At 39.0% G+C, this 17,856-nt stretch overlaps 3 protein-coding genes across 3 annotated transcripts; all 3 read right to left on the reverse strand.

Moving 5' to 3' along the window:
• Nucleotides 1–351: 351 nt before the first annotated feature.
• On the reverse strand, nt 352–4,961 carry LOC117232076 (mitogen-activated protein kinase 15). The gene is made up of 11 exons (XM_033491219.1): nt 4,872–4,961; nt 4,163–4,382; nt 3,932–4,062; nt 3,688–3,863; nt 3,483–3,622; nt 3,213–3,405; nt 3,006–3,146; nt 2,751–2,929; nt 2,531–2,665; nt 2,290–2,444; nt 352–1,956 (listed from the first exon to the last, which is right to left on the reverse strand). The coding sequence occupies exons 1-11, from the start codon at nt 4,959–4,961 to the stop codon at nt 1,306–1,308; spliced, it is 2,211 nt and encodes a 736-aa protein (XP_033347110.1). The 3' UTR covers nt 352–1,305.
• A 547-nt stretch (nt 4,962–5,508) lies between these two features.
• Nucleotides 5,509–6,993, reverse strand: LOC117232082 (death-associated protein 1). The gene is made up of 3 exons (XM_033491226.1): nt 6,817–6,993; nt 6,556–6,655; nt 5,509–6,164 (listed from the first exon to the last, which is right to left on the reverse strand). Exons 1-3 carry the CDS (start codon nt 6,863–6,865, stop codon nt 6,005–6,007), a joined length of 309 nt encoding a protein of 102 aa, XP_033347117.1. The 5' UTR covers nt 6,866–6,993; the 3' UTR covers nt 5,509–6,004.
• A 170-nt stretch (nt 6,994–7,163) lies between these two features.
• On the reverse strand, nt 7,164–8,481 carry LOC117232080 (proteasome subunit beta type-5). The gene is made up of 5 exons (XM_033491224.1): nt 8,281–8,481; nt 8,011–8,167; nt 7,727–7,939; nt 7,408–7,641; nt 7,164–7,348 (listed from the first exon to the last, which is right to left on the reverse strand). The coding sequence occupies exons 1-5, from the start codon at nt 8,422–8,424 to the stop codon at nt 7,248–7,250; spliced, it is 849 nt and encodes a 282-aa protein (XP_033347115.1). The 5' UTR covers nt 8,425–8,481; the 3' UTR covers nt 7,164–7,247.
• Nucleotides 8,482–17,856: the final 9,375 nt, after the last annotated feature.

The following is a 17,856-nucleotide window of genomic DNA, read 5'->3' on the forward strand; positions in this document are numbered from 1 at the left end:
ACAAATATTTATTTTCCCCTAAGGCCTAGCGCGACAAACGACGATACAAGTAACTAAAGAAAGACATAGTCAATTTTTGTCATACATTTGTCATGAACAGATTCGATTCGTGTCCTGGTAAATCTGGGATAAAGAAGGGGGAATAACATTTCTATTAGTAATACCTTCGTCGTTCGAAAGAGGAAACAACGTGACACCGGCAACGAGAACTAGAATTGCTTCGCGAGATGAAAAATGAAAATACGAAGTCGTCTCGTACTTCGACGCAAAAGAAAGCTCTGATTGAGACACGAGGCAATCTTTTCGCGATGCTTTTGATCAGAATACCGGTAGAAAAGCGAACGAGTCACATTGCTTTAATAAAAATTTATTCCACGACAGGTAATACATACGAATTGGACATTATCACATAGCCGCATAAAAGTATCACAAAAAAGTATATTACAAAGGAATTTACACGCTACATTGTCGAGGAATAAACGTTGGACGCGAAGAAGAAAGGATAGTATGCTCACCTTTCGCAGGGGGCAAGTGCTGATATCATGAAAAATGATATCACTACACCATTTTGGCCCCAACAATTGGCTTTATGTATTACGTACTTATATATTTGTTCAATAATAAATTCTTGATTATTCTTTAAATTCCAACTCGAGAATCATAAAATCTCTAGAGGGTGACTGTACTCACTCCTTTTATTATTAAATGCAATTTTACGTTGAATTAATATTTCGAATTGAATAAATTGCATACGTTCATCCGATTTTTTATCTTAGAACTATAAAATGATCATATATCGCAAGATTCTTCTTACCTAAGAACTTAAAGTATCGTTTGCCTCAAGATGATTATTTCTTTGATATTTATGATTGCATTTATGATGGCTTCGTTTGTATCGAGGCTCCGGCAGTTTGTTCTCGTAGGAACTCAAATTATCGATTGTGAGATAGGTTGTTTTACTTTTATGTTTTCATTAGCTTCTCGTAAAAATTTACGTAGGAACGTTAATTTGCCTATACAGGGATTGTAGCTTCTGAAAAGAAGAACGCTTCAGTACCAACTTTCATTTTCAATTTCTTGCGTTTAACTCTTTTCTTTGATATTTATTTTATTCATTATTTCGTGAAAAAATTCACAAGTCTTTGATATGATTCCAAGTATGGATAAATTTTACTTCGATTTAGCTAGATCGAAAAAAATATTCAAAAAAACTATTTACGAGGGGGGGATTATACAAAAATATCTGCTATAAATATTGGCGAATTACGAGTGTTCTTTTTTTCGGAAGCTGCTACCGGCAATATTTTACCATCTTATAGTCCCATTTCGTAGATCTTTGTACATAGATGCGGTTATTATACCGTGACTTTGGCTATAATTATCTAAAAAAGGCGAGTTCTTCTTCTTTTCATTATTCGTACTTCCATCGGCGACATGTTTCAACTGTGTCCCTACGACGTGGCACCCATTCGGAGCCGCGTTCCTCGATCGATTGTTACCACTCGTAAGATAATTAGTAGACTGATGCAGTTTCTCGATATTGTTAGCGTTACTTCGAAGGATCCGATAATCCGTATTGGTTTTTGTTCGACAGGGGCGCGACGGGGATTGCTCTTCCACTCGTAATGGTACCGTTTGATTCAGATAGTTTCGGATAGCTAGATTCTTCACGGTGGGATAACACGAATTGTACAAAGATTCGGAGCTACTGGCATTCTTGTTATTACTGCTGCTGGATCTAAGGTAATAAGAAGTCGCGTTATCGGGCGTTCTCGCGAAGTATTTCGTCTGAAGGGTCTTAAGATTGTCGTGATCGAACGTAGTCTTCTGCCGATCTTCTTCCCGCCAATTCACATCTGACGTGGGTCGGCTCGTCGTACGAATCTGTTTGCAATTTCTTCGCAGTTTGTCACGGTTACCAGTTACTATTTGATTTGGTCTTCTTCCAGGTGCACACTGAAATTGTCGAATTTGCATCGACACAAATTAGATTTGTGAAATTATACTGTAAAATTCCTACGGAGAAAACGTCGTTGTATAAATAAATTGCGTGTGAGAAGAGTCGTTCGATTCAGTCTTGAATGGAAAAAAAGAGCTACGTCATTTCTGTGCAAGAAGCATGAGTTGTGACACGTATAAGTGATTACAGTACCTAAATGAATCCCACGCGACACGTAGCCTGTAACGACAGAATCGTCGGTTTACTTTTTAGCGAGAAACGCGAGGCGTTATAGAGGACAAGAAGGTCGAAAGTAATAGTTAAAGAAATAGTTCAGTTTATTTTCTTACCACCATTGGTTGGTCCGATTGTATAGAACGCTGAGATTTGGATAATTGTCGGTGTTGTTGATTGAGATATAAGCAACTTTTGGTCGTGCTTGGAGTCAAGTTATTCAAACTACCATTTACAAAATTGTGTGTGTATTGGGTTGCTACGCTTTTAGCTGGCGGATATTAAAGCGAAAAAAGAATTAGATTTATTAGCACATCCACGACACTGGCTTATTAAAACCACGATGTTTATTCTTACCAGTTGGTCGAGCATTCTTTGTGTTTTGCGTCTGCGACTCGACAGACACACATATCGATCTCGTTTTCGTAATTCTTTCACCACTATCAATTTGCGAATGCCGTGTTGCCTTTCTACTTGGTAGTTGCGTACGCGCTGAGTACAACATATAATAAATTTATCTCACTTATTTTCGTTAATCTATCTTATTTCTTATAAAATAAACTATCAATTTTATTACCTTCTAAATAGGAAGGCTCGTACGTGTCGCTCCTACCTCTCTCCTTACGTAAATCTTGATACGAGTGTGTAAGATTTTTACGAACAGTCGCGTCACCTTGACCAATGACTGGGTTACTACTACTACTAACTGTTTCCTTCCTGATGTGCTCCGATAATCGTCTGATTCTGGACTTAGACCTGTTCTCAGTTAATTAACGTGTCAATTCTAGGCTATAATAACAATCGTTTGCCACATCAAAATTTATCAACCCACATATTCTTATGTTTGCGATGTTTTTCATCCATCATCGAATAAAGCTTATTCCTGTATTCGTCGACAGAGAGCTGTACATCGTCCCTAAGTAGCGGTACCACGTTCGAGCCTCTTTCTGGTTCGTTGCTTCTTCTATGAAAACTGTACAAAAAACAACATCCGTAACGAAAGATTCATTTCTTATCTTTTGTTAAAAAATCAATGTACTCGGCCACATAAGGGTGCTCCAAAGCCTCCACGGCTGTCAGTCTGTGATTTGGATTGAAGACTATCAAATTGCTAATGAGATCCAATGCCTTTTCCGGCACCTCTGGTAGTAAATCCTTCAATGAACGTCTTGGTGCGTTTGGTGTCTTCTCTAACAAATTAGTACCGTATCCGGCGCTGACCGAAACCAGATCTAAAGAAGTCGCCAAGACAAATCGGTCATTCCCTTTCTTCCAATTCTGACCTTGCGAAGGTGTCGAAGAGGATTACCTTCCCTGGTAGGTGGCGGGAGAGTGGCCATTATTCTCTCCACCTGATTTATCGTCGATGAACCAGGAAACAATGGTTTTCCAAGAAGCATTTCGCCAAGAATACATCCCAACGACCACATATCGATACCCTTCGTGTACCTATATTACGTCGACAGCCAGCGAATTTATGTGAACGTATATATTTGTACGAAGCAATAAAATACCTTTTTGAAGCAACGAGTATCTCCGGTGCCCGGTACCAGCGAGTTGCCACGTAATCTGTAAGTGTTGGATCACTGGCGGTTTCACCATCTCCTTCCCCTATTTGAGTGACCGATCGTGCCAATCCAAAATCAGCGATTTTGCAGTGACAGTGAGCATTTAGTAGAACGTTTGATGGCTGGAACAAATATAAACGTGGCAGTCATTCCGATGGGAAGGAGAATCAATTCGCGTAGACCATCTCACCTTCAAGTCTCTGTGTATCACGTTCCCCGAATGAATGTATTTGATCGCCTTAAACAGCTGATACATGATGAACACCTTGTGGAGGTCCTTCAGGATCTTGCCCTTCTTAATCACGTTGTGGAGATCGGTTTCTGGGGAAACGGGCCGAAACGGGTTTCAGGCTAAAAGTCTGAGAATCGCCGCGGCACGTGACCTTCGTTCGAATTCTTCTTCGGACCGGGTAAAACTCACCCATGTACTCGAACACGAGATAAATGTCCCGATCGTTGTTCGCCTTGTGAAGACCGATCAGTCGTATGATGTTGTCGTGATTGGCGAACGATAGTAGGAACATTATCTCACGGAATGTGCGCTGCGCATCCGTCTGGTTTCTGAAGGCGTCGAAGATCTTCTTCACCGCTACCGTTTCCTTGTTTTTCTTGTCTATCGCCTTCCATACGATGCCGTAAGCCTATCGAGGAATTCGTCAAAAAATGGTTGATTGTATATATTTTTATCTTTCGATACATTTTATTACGATTTGTTTTGAAATAGCATGCATGATAGTTATTCTTAGATTCGATATTCGTTTTTATGATAACGATTATTAACGGAGCACGAGTATCGATTACTTCCGATTATACTTTTCCACGATGGACGTACCACGACAACTGCTATTTAATAATTGTATATACGTGCGTATATACGCTAGAATATGTGCATCAGTTTTTTTTTAATAAAAAGAATTTGTTCTTTTTATCGCATAAAAAGAATCACGTTTTACATTATCTTTTATGGACTTTTTAGAAAATTGCTCTTTTTTTTATACAATTGAAAAATATTTAAAGAATAACGTTAGAATAAGAAAAAAAAGTACAGAATATCTGATGTACTGTAACAGTTTTAAATTCTTCAGAAATGAACAATTTGTGAAGATAACAAAATGAACGAAAAAAATTACCCCCTTGCCGAGACGTCGAACGATGTCATAATGTTTGCTGACGTGTGCGTCGATCTCCAAAACCTTCTCGCTGGTATTTTTTGACGACATTGCGACTAAAGGTGGACACGATAAAACTTCACAAACTGATATGTCGATCCGAAGGATTGAGGATGTACGAAAATTTTCAGACGGAAACGGCGTTCAAGGACCGTAACGAATTCACATCTTTACACATCAGGAAGGAAGCTCTACTTGAACAGTTTTTTCATTCGAGCTTTGACACATCAATGTGGCTATGTTTGTAGAATTCATGCCAGTTACTATGACGACAATATTCAATGCTACTCATGGTTACCAACGACATCGCGTGACTACTTGCTCGATGCACGTATACGGCCGTAAAGCCAAGAGGAAAAGAAAATAATTCAAATGTTTAATTTTTACGTTTCAAAACGTATATTTTTTTTCTTCAAGTCTCATACAAACTGTGGCCAATGTTGTGGGTCTTGTTTGACATTTATATGCTTCAAAGTTACAATAAGTAGAATAGTTCTTTTTCACAGTGAAAAACTAAATAATATGTACATATGTAGGTACAATTAATTAACGAAATTTTTATAATGCTTACGATAGATCGAAAATGAAAATGCACAAATTTAAAAATAAAAATGCATAATTGTTTGAAGTATTACACAATCTCAACTACAAACTGGTCCCGAAAACGGTTACAAATAGTTTATCATGTAACTTGAGATAAGAGTGTGCTATCGTGTAACAATCTAATCTAAGAATTGCGTTTCAATAAGTGTTATTTCAGAAAACGAAGTAAATCATCTGTCTAAATGCCGATACAGGAATCTTGCGGCGTCGTATTAAAGATAAATTCTTTTCTTCTTAATAACAGTAATAAACTCTCGTACTTTGTTTCATATTGCATGAAACCAAAGCTTCTTGGGTTAAGGACTGTATGCTTAGGAGATTTTAAGCGCATAAAGTCCTAATAGCCCAAAGAAACTTTTAAGTACACACATATATAGATATTTATCATTTATATTTTTTCTTTTTTTTTTTTTTGTTTTAATTTAATGGATAAGTATGTAGGCTAATGCTCCTCTTGATAGCCACCAGTTGGTATACAATATGCGCATCGTTCATTTCCTTGGCTGATGGATAATAATTGGACGTGAAGAATGAGCTGGCCGTGCATCATGAGTTGGAACAGGCTTTTCATGGAAGAGTTGCACAGCTTCTGGAGGAAAATCTGCATTTCCTTTTGCAGGAACTCCACTGATCATGAGAGTTTTTGGTGGACTAAAACACAATCAATATATATATATTTTATTAATCATATAATTACTAAATTTTTATTATAACAGATAATATTATATTTTTAGTTGTTTTTACTTCAGTACAGAAACAATTCCCTCTTTTATATATATTCATATTGTTCGTATCATATTATCTTAATGCGTAATACGGATGATGACGCAAGTAAGCAGATATTGCACATCAGGCGTATATTGTTGACTATAGACAATGGTTGTTTCAGAGGTCAATCGTGTTTTTATCGGTACAGTTTATTTACCAAATGATCAAATGAATGACAACCGTATTTATGTACTACTTTTCATTTATTCACATTATTGAAATATGAAATTATTGTTAGCGTAGATTTAAAGATAAAGATATTTAATTTGCTTACCTACTCGATGTTTTACTTTCGTCCACGTCTTTAATTGGTTTTATTTCCCGATCTTCTTTCGGTGTTTTATGCTGGGTGATCCTCATTCCGCCTGCTTTTACTGAAACAAAGATATAAAACGTAAATTTTGATTAAGAGAGAGAGTTAAACGAGCAGATGGCCTTGAAATATCCAGACAGGTGCATATAACGTCATTTGGCTTAGTTGTGTAAACATGTTAACCTTCTCCATTTCAAGAGAAATTGCGATTTATTTCGTTACCTGCAGGAGGATGTCCACCCTTGAGTTTATACTCTTTTGGACTTGACATTTATGCGTCTTTAATTAAAACACTAAAATATAACTAAAGCACTTATTTTTCTTTCTATGGAATAACACGTCTTGTTGCACTACGACACCAATCACACTGATTCGATGGCGGTTGGCGCTGTAATATGTGGGAGATAGCAGTGGGGATGTAGCTTCAAGACACGTCCTTTTCGTCTTATCTTTTATTTTTGTTTTGAATGCTGTTCGTAATTTCTTTGCAATATTGGAAAATGACATTCATAACGATTAAATTACATGTTTACGACGAATAAATATCTATTAAAGTGTAGAATCACGAGTAAAATAGATACAAAAATTTTGTATCTCAAAGTAAATTTTATTAAAGAAAACATTTCACAGAATACAATAAGCTATAAATGCTATTAATTAAGTCCTCCTTGTTTCTGATCTTGGTACATGTAGTGAAGGTCTTTACAATCTTCATCAGAAATATGGACCCAACCAGTTGGCTTCATGTGATACACTATAAAAGATTCACATTGTAACATATCGTCAAATTTTTCTTTCTTTATGATTACATACCTCTTACTATACCACCAGAGTAAGCATCTCTATGAGTGGCATGGTAAATTGATCTTCTGCCAAGTTCATAAGCCTCTTCGTCGGTCAAGTCCCAGCGATAGCCAGAATCTAGTGCACCAAATGCATAAATAGAACCCGATCCTACACTGAAAACCTTTCCTGGTGTACGAGCACCTTCTGAATCAACATAGTACAAGCTAGGTCCTCTTTTGTCCCATCCAGCAAGCATCATACCTGACATCATTGATAAATATTTTGTTAATTTCATTAAACAAATCTATTGTGGATGTTATTGACTTTGAAGGAGATAAAAGCCCACCTATACTTAATCCCATTCCTTTGTAATTATATATCATATTTGATAGAAGTTTGCTAGCAGCAGCAATGGAAATACGTTCTCTATTCCGTAATTCATATGTACGACATTGTTTTGCTAGGACTCTATCCCAATAAACACAATCCGCAGCACCACCAGCTAAAGTTCCAAGGAGATAATCATTGATTTCAACGATTTTCTTCATGGTGGATGAACCTATGGAAAAAGAAGATATAATATTTTTTTTTTGACAATATAACATTCAATACATATGCATTTTGTTTTACCAATAAATTGGCCTCCTGTTGCTCGTGAGTCAACAGCAAGAACAATTCCACCTCTATATTGAAAACCCAGTGTAGTAGTTCCATGATCAAATTTAATCTTCAAATGTTTCCCTGCTTCATCGGTTCCTTCTGCAAGTTGTGCCAATTTTTCTGCTGGCTATTCATATCAAGAAAGAGATTTTAGAAACGGTGAAATTACATGATGTAGCAAATTTAAATTATAGAATGGTTATGTAGGAAACCAACAGCGGATTTGAATAATTTACTTACATTTATATATGGTGGTACTGCTAGTTGTACATTGTTGATAAAATTTCCACTATATTTCTCAACTTGTCGCGAATAGTTATCTTCTTCGCGCGAGACATTAAAGTCAACAAACGAATTCAGACCGCAAACTTCAGCAAGCGCCATTTTTACAACAGGCTCTAATGTCGAATGCTTGTCATCTTGTTAATACAACTGTTCAATGATAGAGAGCGCATTTGGTGTTTTGGCGCCATATTCTTACGCGGTTTTACCGCGTAAATTTTAACCGCGCAACAGTGTCGTTCTTTTGTGCTCGTTGTGTTTTAGTATCAAAATAAGTGTTTTCTTATCAACATTTAATAATATATGCCTAGAAGAATACTTAAATAGCGATAAAACAAAAGTACAATATCAATTTTACAGAAAATGTAAGTAAAAGTATAAAAGCAGTTCTTGATGAAATATCATTAACCTGTAACGACCAGATAGTCAATGGTATGAACTAATCGTAAGTCATAGTCCATATTTGATTTGTTTATTTAGAATTGTATGGAAAAAGATTATATACATAAAGCTCTAGTATATGATACCACAGATACTTGTCTATGATAACATGTACTCCTATCATTCATGCTACCATACTGAATCGATAATAATAATAATAATAATATAGTGAGACGTAACTAGTAAGACATGGTAACTTAGACATGGTAAGGGGTCAGGTCAACTGATCCCAAGGTGTGGAATACCAAAAAGCATTGAATGTCTATTCTGCACCTTGTCTGTAGTATTATATCATGCTATAACTATTAAAAAATAAAATAATTATTATAGAAAATTTGATAAAAACGGGGAAATATCTACATCTGTATTATTTCTTATTTTTTTATGATGGGCTAGTGAAGTAAAAAATACATACGATTGAAAATTTTCATATATATGTATATTTGTATTTTTAGAATATCCACGTACTTATCGACTATTGCCAATGCAGTAAAATTCATTGCTATATATTCTTTCGGACAATCCCGATTGGTGGCGCTAGGAGTATATGAACGTGCGACGCAGAGGGTCGTTAATTTGAATCCATTTTCCTATATAAATGAAAGAAATATTGGAATCCGAGTAAGTCGAACTGAATCAATTTAATAATAATGTTGTATATTTTATTAACGCAGATACGTGTACCAAGAATATTATAAACTACACTTCTGTTTGTGCATAACTATCAACGTTTTAAGGCTATTCTATAAACGTTATATTTACTTCTCTTGTATTTCTTTCGTACTCATGGAGAGACTACTATAATGCAGGACTGATTTATTGCTACGAAACGATTATCTGTATCAATAACGATAACGAGTTTCCCGAAAAAAAGGAACCTTCGAACTTTTCGTTGAAGTAAAACACGGTCCGAGCGGCGACTTGACATATCGTTCCACGTGGAGGCGTACTCCACGGTCCATGTATCGCGTGATTTATAACATTAAGATAATCAAAAGCGAGGGCACGTCACACTTCGATACCATGGAGTACAAAATATGTTGGTGTTTCGGTAAAACGTTGTTAAATATCGCGTATTATTTTGCTCGTGGGGTCAGCGATATGACGTAGTCGTGATGAAGACAGGGTCACGTGTAAGGGGGTAAGGCACTTTACCGTGTTCACTGATTGGTCTGTGTCGTGATCGCACCACCCATGTAGTCGACGTATTACTATGTGTTACAATACGAAATATGATAATATGTTATTGCATATTTTCCTTGCGATTCTTTGTGTTAAAGCAGTCGATGTTTGCCTGCCACGGAACACCGATAACGATAACATTCTTCTACTCTTTTCTAGCTATATTATCGTCGTTCTGGTCCCTTTCCAAACGCTCGTTTGATGCATCAGAGAGTAAAGGCGTATCAATTCCATCCTTCTCTCTCTTACAGGTTGATTCGATCTTCCAGTAGATCTTTCTACTTCCCAAGTATGAATCGTAAGGCTGCGCTGGCTCAGTGTAATCGTTCTAATGTTGCATTAAACACAATTGCCTGTTATAGTTATTCTTTTCATTTTCTTCGTTTATATTGTGGGTTATCGCAATAGTAAAAACATGGTATCCGAACTTGAACCGATGATAAGGGACGATAATGATCTTGCATTATACACGAGACACCATCGAATTCTAATCAGATCTTTGTGCTGCAATACATGTATAATTCAGATCAGTCAGCAGGGATTTTACGAATCAACTATACGAATAACTTTTTAGTATTTTTACTTCTGTCACTGGATAGACGAGGATTTCCTTCGATCTTCAATTTTACACGGACCAGTCTCGTTTGACGATCTTCCATGGGTAAAGGACAACCGAGATCGGATCATTCGTTCACGGAATACTTTACGAGGTTTACGATAGTTTCGCATATACTAATTGATACGATTATCGTACGAAAACTTTCCGACAACGTCGAATCTTTTTTCGTACTCTTTTTCGTACATTTGCTTGGCTTAGTTCTCTAAATTTTAATGTTATGACCATATAGGGACGATTTAAACCATACAGATATGGAACGCGTGGAACGATATATTCAATGCCACATTTCTTCGAACACATATATAATCGTGCTAAAATATGGAAAAAATTTTTCAAAAAATTCGATGTGCCAAAGGGTCAAGTAACTTTATAGATACCGTGGAATTTTCAATGACGACGCGACAGTTCGGTTTACCACAGGATAAAACAGCTCGATAACGCGCGAACGCATTTGATGTTCGAATAGAAGCCGCTCGTTTTATCGGGTTTTGAGGGTCGACGGGGTCGATGGTGCGACGCTAGATTCGATAAAAGTTAAAACTGTTCTCGCATTCTATCGCTTCCCCTGCTTGATCACTCGAGTCCTTCATTTTTCGTGGCACTTCCTCGCCAAACTTCGTACATTGTGCTGTATATTCTACGGTTCAGCGTTATCGGGATACGGCTCGATCTATCTCAAAGTTCATGTTGCGACTTCATTCTTATTCCAAAAAAATTACTAACGCGAGACATACGTAAAGGGATGACGATAATAATGACGGAAGCACGTCGATTATATCGAGGAAAATAAACAAAATAAACGATCTTGTTGATTCACTAATACACATTGTGTCATGGACAAAACATGTTTTCTCTGCTACTATGAATTATTGCGTAGAAATTCTTCTGCTTTTTTCTCTCACACGATAAATGTCCCTCCTCTGTTCTTGAGCGATGCTCCTTCTTCTACGGTTCTACTGATTTCGTTGGATCGCATTAACTCGATGGTTTTATTAACATACGATATGCCTGGTTATAGTTTAAAAGTTCACGACTTGGAGTTGATTCGGTTTCCTCCTAAAAAATCGCCAATTTATCTAAATCTGCACCGATATAAGTATCGTTGTCGTGTAATATCGCCGACTCGTGACCGACTGATGATTCACGATGATCAGCGGTCGAAAAGATGCTGCCTGCTTCGTGTCATTGTCGGAGTTCAACGTTCAATTCGTGCAAGACGCGAGCTTTGTCTCTGAAGCGTGTTCACGCGCGCGGAAAAGTCAGAGAGACGACGCTTCTTATCAAGAATCGGTTGAACTGGCCTACGAAAAAATCAGAAGGTCCTTGGAACCTACACGCGCAGCATACTACGCGTCTCCACTTTTTTATGGTGGTAATCGAAGCGCCAGTTCTTACAAAAAGCTATAGTTAACGACGATATCTTTGCAACGGGTTAATCTTTTTAACAGGAGCTATCGCGAGGTTAATTTCAAAAACGCTTTGATTGTTTCAAGTGACTGCATTAATGTCTCGAGTAACCGTTGTTCTTTAGTTGTTGTCGCCTTGTTATATAATCATTTACTTTTGAAAAATTCACTCGCAGTTACACCATAATTAAAATGAAACCCTTTGTCTTATTATATTTACTAGTAGCTATTTAATGGATCATTAGTTATCCATTGTAATACAATGATCCACGGTATAAAAGAATTGAAGTTAAAATTAAAGTCGAAATTAAACTTTGTTCCAAATATAATGTGCCTTTGTTACATCGTAACTATAATCTGTACCACGAGCGTCGCACGATATTGTAAGAATACGAGAAATTAATCGAGTACTAACTATAGATTTTCAATATACGGGCTGGTTGGTAACTGGTGGTACAAGCGGAAAGGGGGCGATTCTACGCCAAAATAGAAGTCGAAAATATAGAATAAAAATTTTTCGTTCGAGTTCGATACGGTGCACTTTATCGCGTCTCGTTATAACGGATCTCACTGTAGATCGTTGTCTCGATGGAAAAATTAAAAAAAAAATAAAAAAAAAAATTTTTATTCTATATTTTCGGCTTCTTTTTTCGCATAGAATCACCCTCTTTCCGCTCGTACCGCTAGTTACCAATCACCCTGTATATCTCAAGAAATAAATCAAAGAAATCCAATGGACGACGTCATTTCCGCGAAACTATTCACTGACATCCATTTTCTCAATTCTACTATGATTTGCATTGATCGAAATCGTAGCCAACTTTCGATTGTTTATTCGTTATACATCTCGATCATAATCCGGAGGTTGTAATTACGAAAATTGCATCAGCAACGGTGAATGCGAGGCGATCCCTCTAGGCCATGTTCGATAACATGCTTGTCCGATAATTCTGGCGGCACGGCACGAGACTGGATGAGACGCTCGTTTCGGTGATACTCCAGCTTCTCACCGGTTTTGTACTTTGTACATACGAACGGCCAACATAATTTTATATTACTCGGTATACGCACTTATTCCGCTCGAGTGACGATTTGACTCGGTAATGATCGCGCGCCGGTAATTACGCAACGGGGGTAGAACTCGGCACGATCGCGATCGTTGAGTAAGAGACGAGGTGAAGGTGAGCAGTTAGCGGCGAGAGTGTAAGTAGCGCCCGCCACGGAGCGAACTGCAGCTGATCGTTGGCTACCGTGGACCAACGACCGCGGTTGCATCGTGATCTTCCATCGTTCTTCCTTTCTTTCGTTTTTTATTTTTTCCATGCTAAAACGAAACACGCGCGAATAACTCGAAAGTACTTACCTATATCGATGTCCACGTAGAACGATACTTTTACATTAGTGGAACACAGAGTTTAAGTAATTGAACGTTTTATATGAAACGATAGTTTGTCAAGCGAGGTCGTAGTATGTTTCCAGTATCTTTCATAGAAATTATATAAATATGTCATTTCGTTAAGTATATAAAAAAAAAAAAATTGCTTCTCGGGAATAGAAGATAATTTAAAATATCGAAGGAAGAGCTAAATTTTTTGTAAACTACGAATATCGAACGATGGTACACGTGTCTGTGAATGGGAAGCTGATGCAATAGCGATTCGAAATTGTATCTCTCGATGTTTGTCTTTGCGTGTGCTCCCTGTACGAGTTACTCTGCCAGTTCTACATAAGCAAAATTTACGGCGAATGCAATGACGATCATTAGGTACCTCCATTTGTCGATGGCAGCTACATCAGGGAATACCTGGAGGTCCGTGTCGAAATCTCGGTTACTGCTGACTCGTCACACCGGACTCGTATACAAGCGTGCCCACTCGGTGGAACGTGTAGGCACGAGTGGGCCTGATAAAAGTAGGTGTGCGAGTATGCACGTAGGGGGTTTTACGAGGAACCGACGAGAACCGTAACCTACTTTTGTACAGGAGCCGCGAGCGGGTAAATTGAGACGGGAGAGGGGTGTTTCTTGGAATTCGTACAGTCATCAGATAAAGTATTCCTTCGTCGTTCTAAATCTTCCATGGCCCTCCCCTCCTCCATTCATGGCTTGTTACCTTCATTTCGTCGTTTCAGCGATTTAATTCGATTCGATTTCAGTTTGTTCGAACTTGAAGTTTATCGACGAGAAACGGTCGCGTGATTTCCATTCCAAATGTCCCAGTATTTGCCGTGTCTTTTTTGTCCAAGTAACCCTTCTATCTAATCGTTGATAGGCTCCAGCCATCCGCGTGTGGAAGCTGAGAAGAATAATATCGAGTAGAGGATGAAATTCATTATTTCAACTGGTCCGGCTATCGGTCGACCGGGAAAAGGGTTATCAAAGCTATTATAGGGCTATCGGTACATTTTTCGTTCGCGTTCCTATCATGTATCGCATGTTGTCGTACCTTCGACGAAACTAGCCACGAAATTCGTATGCGTCTGATTGTAAATCTTACGCCTCTTCCATTGATCGACAAGGACGCGCATAGATCACGGAAACACCGAAACGCGCAAAAACTGTTTCTCTCGAGCTGTTTGAGCGCGACGCTTGAAAATTCCGATCGATGGCGAGTAATTAGATGGTGAGATTTCATCATCACGCGCCTCTGAGAAATCGAGCACGCGTCATTGACGTCGATTCTTGATAATCCATGAAATAACTTGGATCGCGTACCACGATGAAAACAGAGAATCTAAGCGAGACGCATTGGGTTCTGGTCGACGGAATGAAAAAGCGGAGAGTAGAAAAGAGAGAAAGAGAGAGAAAGAGAGAAAGAGAGAGAGAGCGAAGAAAAGAGGATGCGTGTGCAACGTTCAAAGTGGAAAACAACAATGACAACGGAGACCCCCTGCGATGCGCATCGCGATACAATTGCGTCATTAGCCTAGTAATAACGCGACCCTAGCAATCATGTCACTCGAGGTTATGGCTCGTTTCTTTTTTCTTAACCTTACTTGTGCCTCTTCTTCGCCGCTCCGCTTGTGATAACAGAAGCTACGCGATATCTTCCTGCTTCGTTGGCTCGTGAAATCTCGCGGCGAAACAACAGGAACGATTTTACCCGACCTTCGCCTTTGCACTCTTTTTTCGTAGTTTTTCTATGTTCCTGACGTGTGTGCCACGTGATGACCATAAGCTCGTGGATTTTTCTGACCGTGTCTTGTACGAGTTAGACTGTATCATGTAAAGATTAGTATAATAATTGCAAATACTAACTAATTCCTGCGTCGGAATGATTCGATTGGTTGTGACGTCTCGATTAGTCCTGACATTGAGGCGCAGTGACGTTATTTAGAGAAACAAAAATTGCAAAAGGTCAAACAGTCGATAACATATTAGACACAGACGTAGTTGGAAAAATTTGCATTCCGGTGCAGAATACCGATGATCGCAGCATCACTGCTCTCGAGATAATATATATAATATATCACGAATAAATTAAATAAATAAATAAATATATATATCCATTGGAAAGAAAATCTGAAAGTAAACGAAACAACTTTCGGTCCTCTTTCACTACGAATCGACAAATCGTTGCCAGAACGAAAGAATATAATTAGCAGATTTAATCTCCTATATGATGCTAGCTTACCCTTTGACCTCCGGAATAATTCCACTGACCAGAGCATACATCGTGTGTTTGAACTCAGCATTCGACATATTCCGTAACTACATTTGCTAATAGACTAGCCGTTAATCATTCTACTGAAAGTTTATGAAAAATTCTTAAAGATTCGTCCGTCTCTTATTCCGCAAATGCTATGTACTGAGATGTAAAGAGAGAAGATGTGTAGCATCTGCCTAGCGAATTTTACGTAGATAACCTGCTAGAGATACTCCGAGAGGAGGACTATTCTTAGTTTAAGGACACACGGATATGAGGCGAATCACAACAGACCTTTTACCCGTCTGGATCATTATGTTCATCTGCGAATCGTAACGTAGGATTCTTCGCTCCTCGCATCACAGTCTGCCAAGTTAGCTTTTCCTCGGTTACAGATTGAAAAATTCGTTCTTTTACCTCGGTAGATTCTACTTAATTCGTCTTAAGAGAACAGAGAGGGCGGAGATCTCTCGCGAGACTCATCGCGTCCGAGTGTCTCTGTTCTTTTATTATCGGCGCAAGGAAGCAAGCAATGAAACGGATGCACCAGGAACACATCGGTCACTCGGTCACTCGTAGTGCACGCGGCTGTGTACGCTAATATTAGCGTGGCAACATGGTAACCGCGCATCGTGCTTATTCCTGGCCGAGCAGCCAGCTGCTTGGCTAGCCAGAGTCAAGGTCACGGCATTACTAGCTACTTGTCGTCAGAGCCACAACGCGGATATCGCGCGTGGACCACGTATAGTGCTAGCCAGCGGCGTCGTGCCCTTTTCCGGCCCCTAGAATCGGAAGCGCGACGGAGTCTCGTGGATCGAAGTCTACGACTCGACTTCAGCAACTTCGAAACCTCACGATTGACCGAGTTTTCTCCCTTGTCAATGCGGTTTTCAGGAGAATCACACAGGAACAGATAAAAATAAGTCGAAACGAAATTACTGTTCGGTCTTGTGGCCATCTGTTATCGTTTGGTCAATTTATATCGAGCGACGTGTCCTCGTGCTCGCTTTGTCATGTGTTCGCTAACATTCAACATAGAAACGATTCGTTACCATTTTCTAGGTTGCCTCTCGAAAAACATCGAGATAAGAACGCGGTGAATAAATCTGGTTAACGTTCGACTCAATTCTATTAGATCGTCTGGCGAGTTCAGAATGTGTTTCGCGTATTAATGTTTACTAAAACTTCGTTACCGCTTTCTCTATTTAGATGCTCACGCGTCTCTTCTTAAGGAATACGGCTGTTGGTATCTTTGGCATCCTAATTTACTTGTCATGATCGCGTCACATACGAGCGAATAAAGTTACCAGACGAGAGTGAGAAAAGAATAAGAGCAGGAAGTAAAACGAAAAGCGTAAGTGCGGGACGTCGCACTGGTGGTTGTTCAGTCAAGGGTGAGAGGGCGCAGTTACCAATGGTGACGGGTGTACCGACCTTGACCTTCGTTTTGAAGCAGCATGCACGAGCGTAGTACTGTCGCCCGAAGCGAATCGCATGTGTGAGAACGTCTCGTTGCGCGAGCCAGCCCACTTTGGTCGCGCGGTTGTATGTGGAGCGCGGTAAAAGTGACAAGACGTTAAACGACCCGGTCGATCTACGTTACGTGCCCCGTTACGGAGTACGGAGCTCCCGCGATCGCTCTCTATATACTTCATTTATCCTAAGCGCAGCTCGTAACCTAAGGCCAAGGTAGTGGGTTACTTTCACCGATGTTATGTCAATTCCTGGCAGCGACGGCGTTTTCTTCGTTGACATTACGAAATACCCCCTCTTCCCCGACTTCATGACGGATCTCCTACAGTTCCGCCGCCTCTGCCATTACCTGGCCGCTCGGCCAGATTTCAAGCTACGATAATTTCGAGTTTAATTTCATTCTATTTAAAATACACGAATACCAACGTGTCAATGAGATATTTAGAATTTGATCTAACTTCGATCTAGATGTCCTTCCTGCGAATTTTATGTATTTCTGTTCATGGCGCTATTTATTCGACGATTTATTCGATTTAAAAATAGTGCGCGTAATTTTTAAACGGTGAAAGTTTGCGGGCCGATAATACTTTCTGTACATGCGATAGCGAAAATATTCGAAAAGTTTCGCTAGCTAGCGTTTGCTTCCACGGCCGAAATATACCAAACATTCCGGTCGTATTTTTATGTACTCGATGCAATTGAGTGCGAACGATTTCTTAATTCCACCAGTCTACGATGGAACAGAGTTCAGTTCGAACGGAGTTGTTGC

Source organism: Bombus vosnesenskii, unplaced genomic scaffold (assembly GCF_011952255.1).
Source record: "Bombus vosnesenskii isolate JDL3184/JDL3185 unplaced genomic scaffold, Bvos_JDL3184-5_v1.1 scf7180000013284, whole genome shotgun sequence".
Classification (NCBI taxonomy): domain Eukaryota; kingdom Metazoa; phylum Arthropoda; class Insecta; order Hymenoptera; family Apidae; genus Bombus; species Bombus vosnesenskii.

Coding starts and splice junctions, on each gene's coding strand:
- LOC117232082 (XM_033491226.1), bottom strand. CDS start 6,865: ATGTCAAGTCCAAAAGAGTATAAACTCAAGGGTGGACATCCTCCTGCA. Junction 6,656..6,816: donor GGGTGGACATCCTCCTGCAG/GTAACGAAATAA, acceptor TCTTTGTTTCAG/TAAAAGCAGGCGGAATGAGG. Junction 6,165..6,555: donor GAAAGTAAAACATCGAGTAG/GTAAGCAAATTA, acceptor ATTGTGTTTTAG/TCCACCAAAAACTCTCATGA.
- LOC117232076 (XM_033491219.1), bottom strand. CDS start 4,961: ATGTCGTCAAAAAATACCAGCGAGAAGGTTTTGGAGATCGACGCACAC. Junction 4,383..4,871: donor TTCGACGTCTCGGCAAGGGG/GTAATTTTTTTC, acceptor ATTCCTCGATAG/GCTTACGGCATCGTATGGAA. Junction 3,864..3,931: donor TGATACACAGAGACTTGAAG/GTGAGATGGTCT, acceptor TATTTGTTCCAG/CCATCAAACGTTCTACTAAA.
- LOC117232080 (XM_033491224.1), bottom strand. CDS start 8,424: ATGGCGCTTGCTGAAGTTTGCGGTCTGAATTCGTTTGTTGACTTTAAT. Junction 8,168..8,280: donor CAGTACCACCATATATAAAT/GTAAGTAAATTA, acceptor TGATATGAATAG/CCAGCAGAAAAATTGGCACA. Junction 7,940..8,010: donor AACAGGAGGCCAATTTATTG/GTAAAACAAAAT, acceptor CTTTTTCCATAG/GTTCATCCACCATGAAGAAA.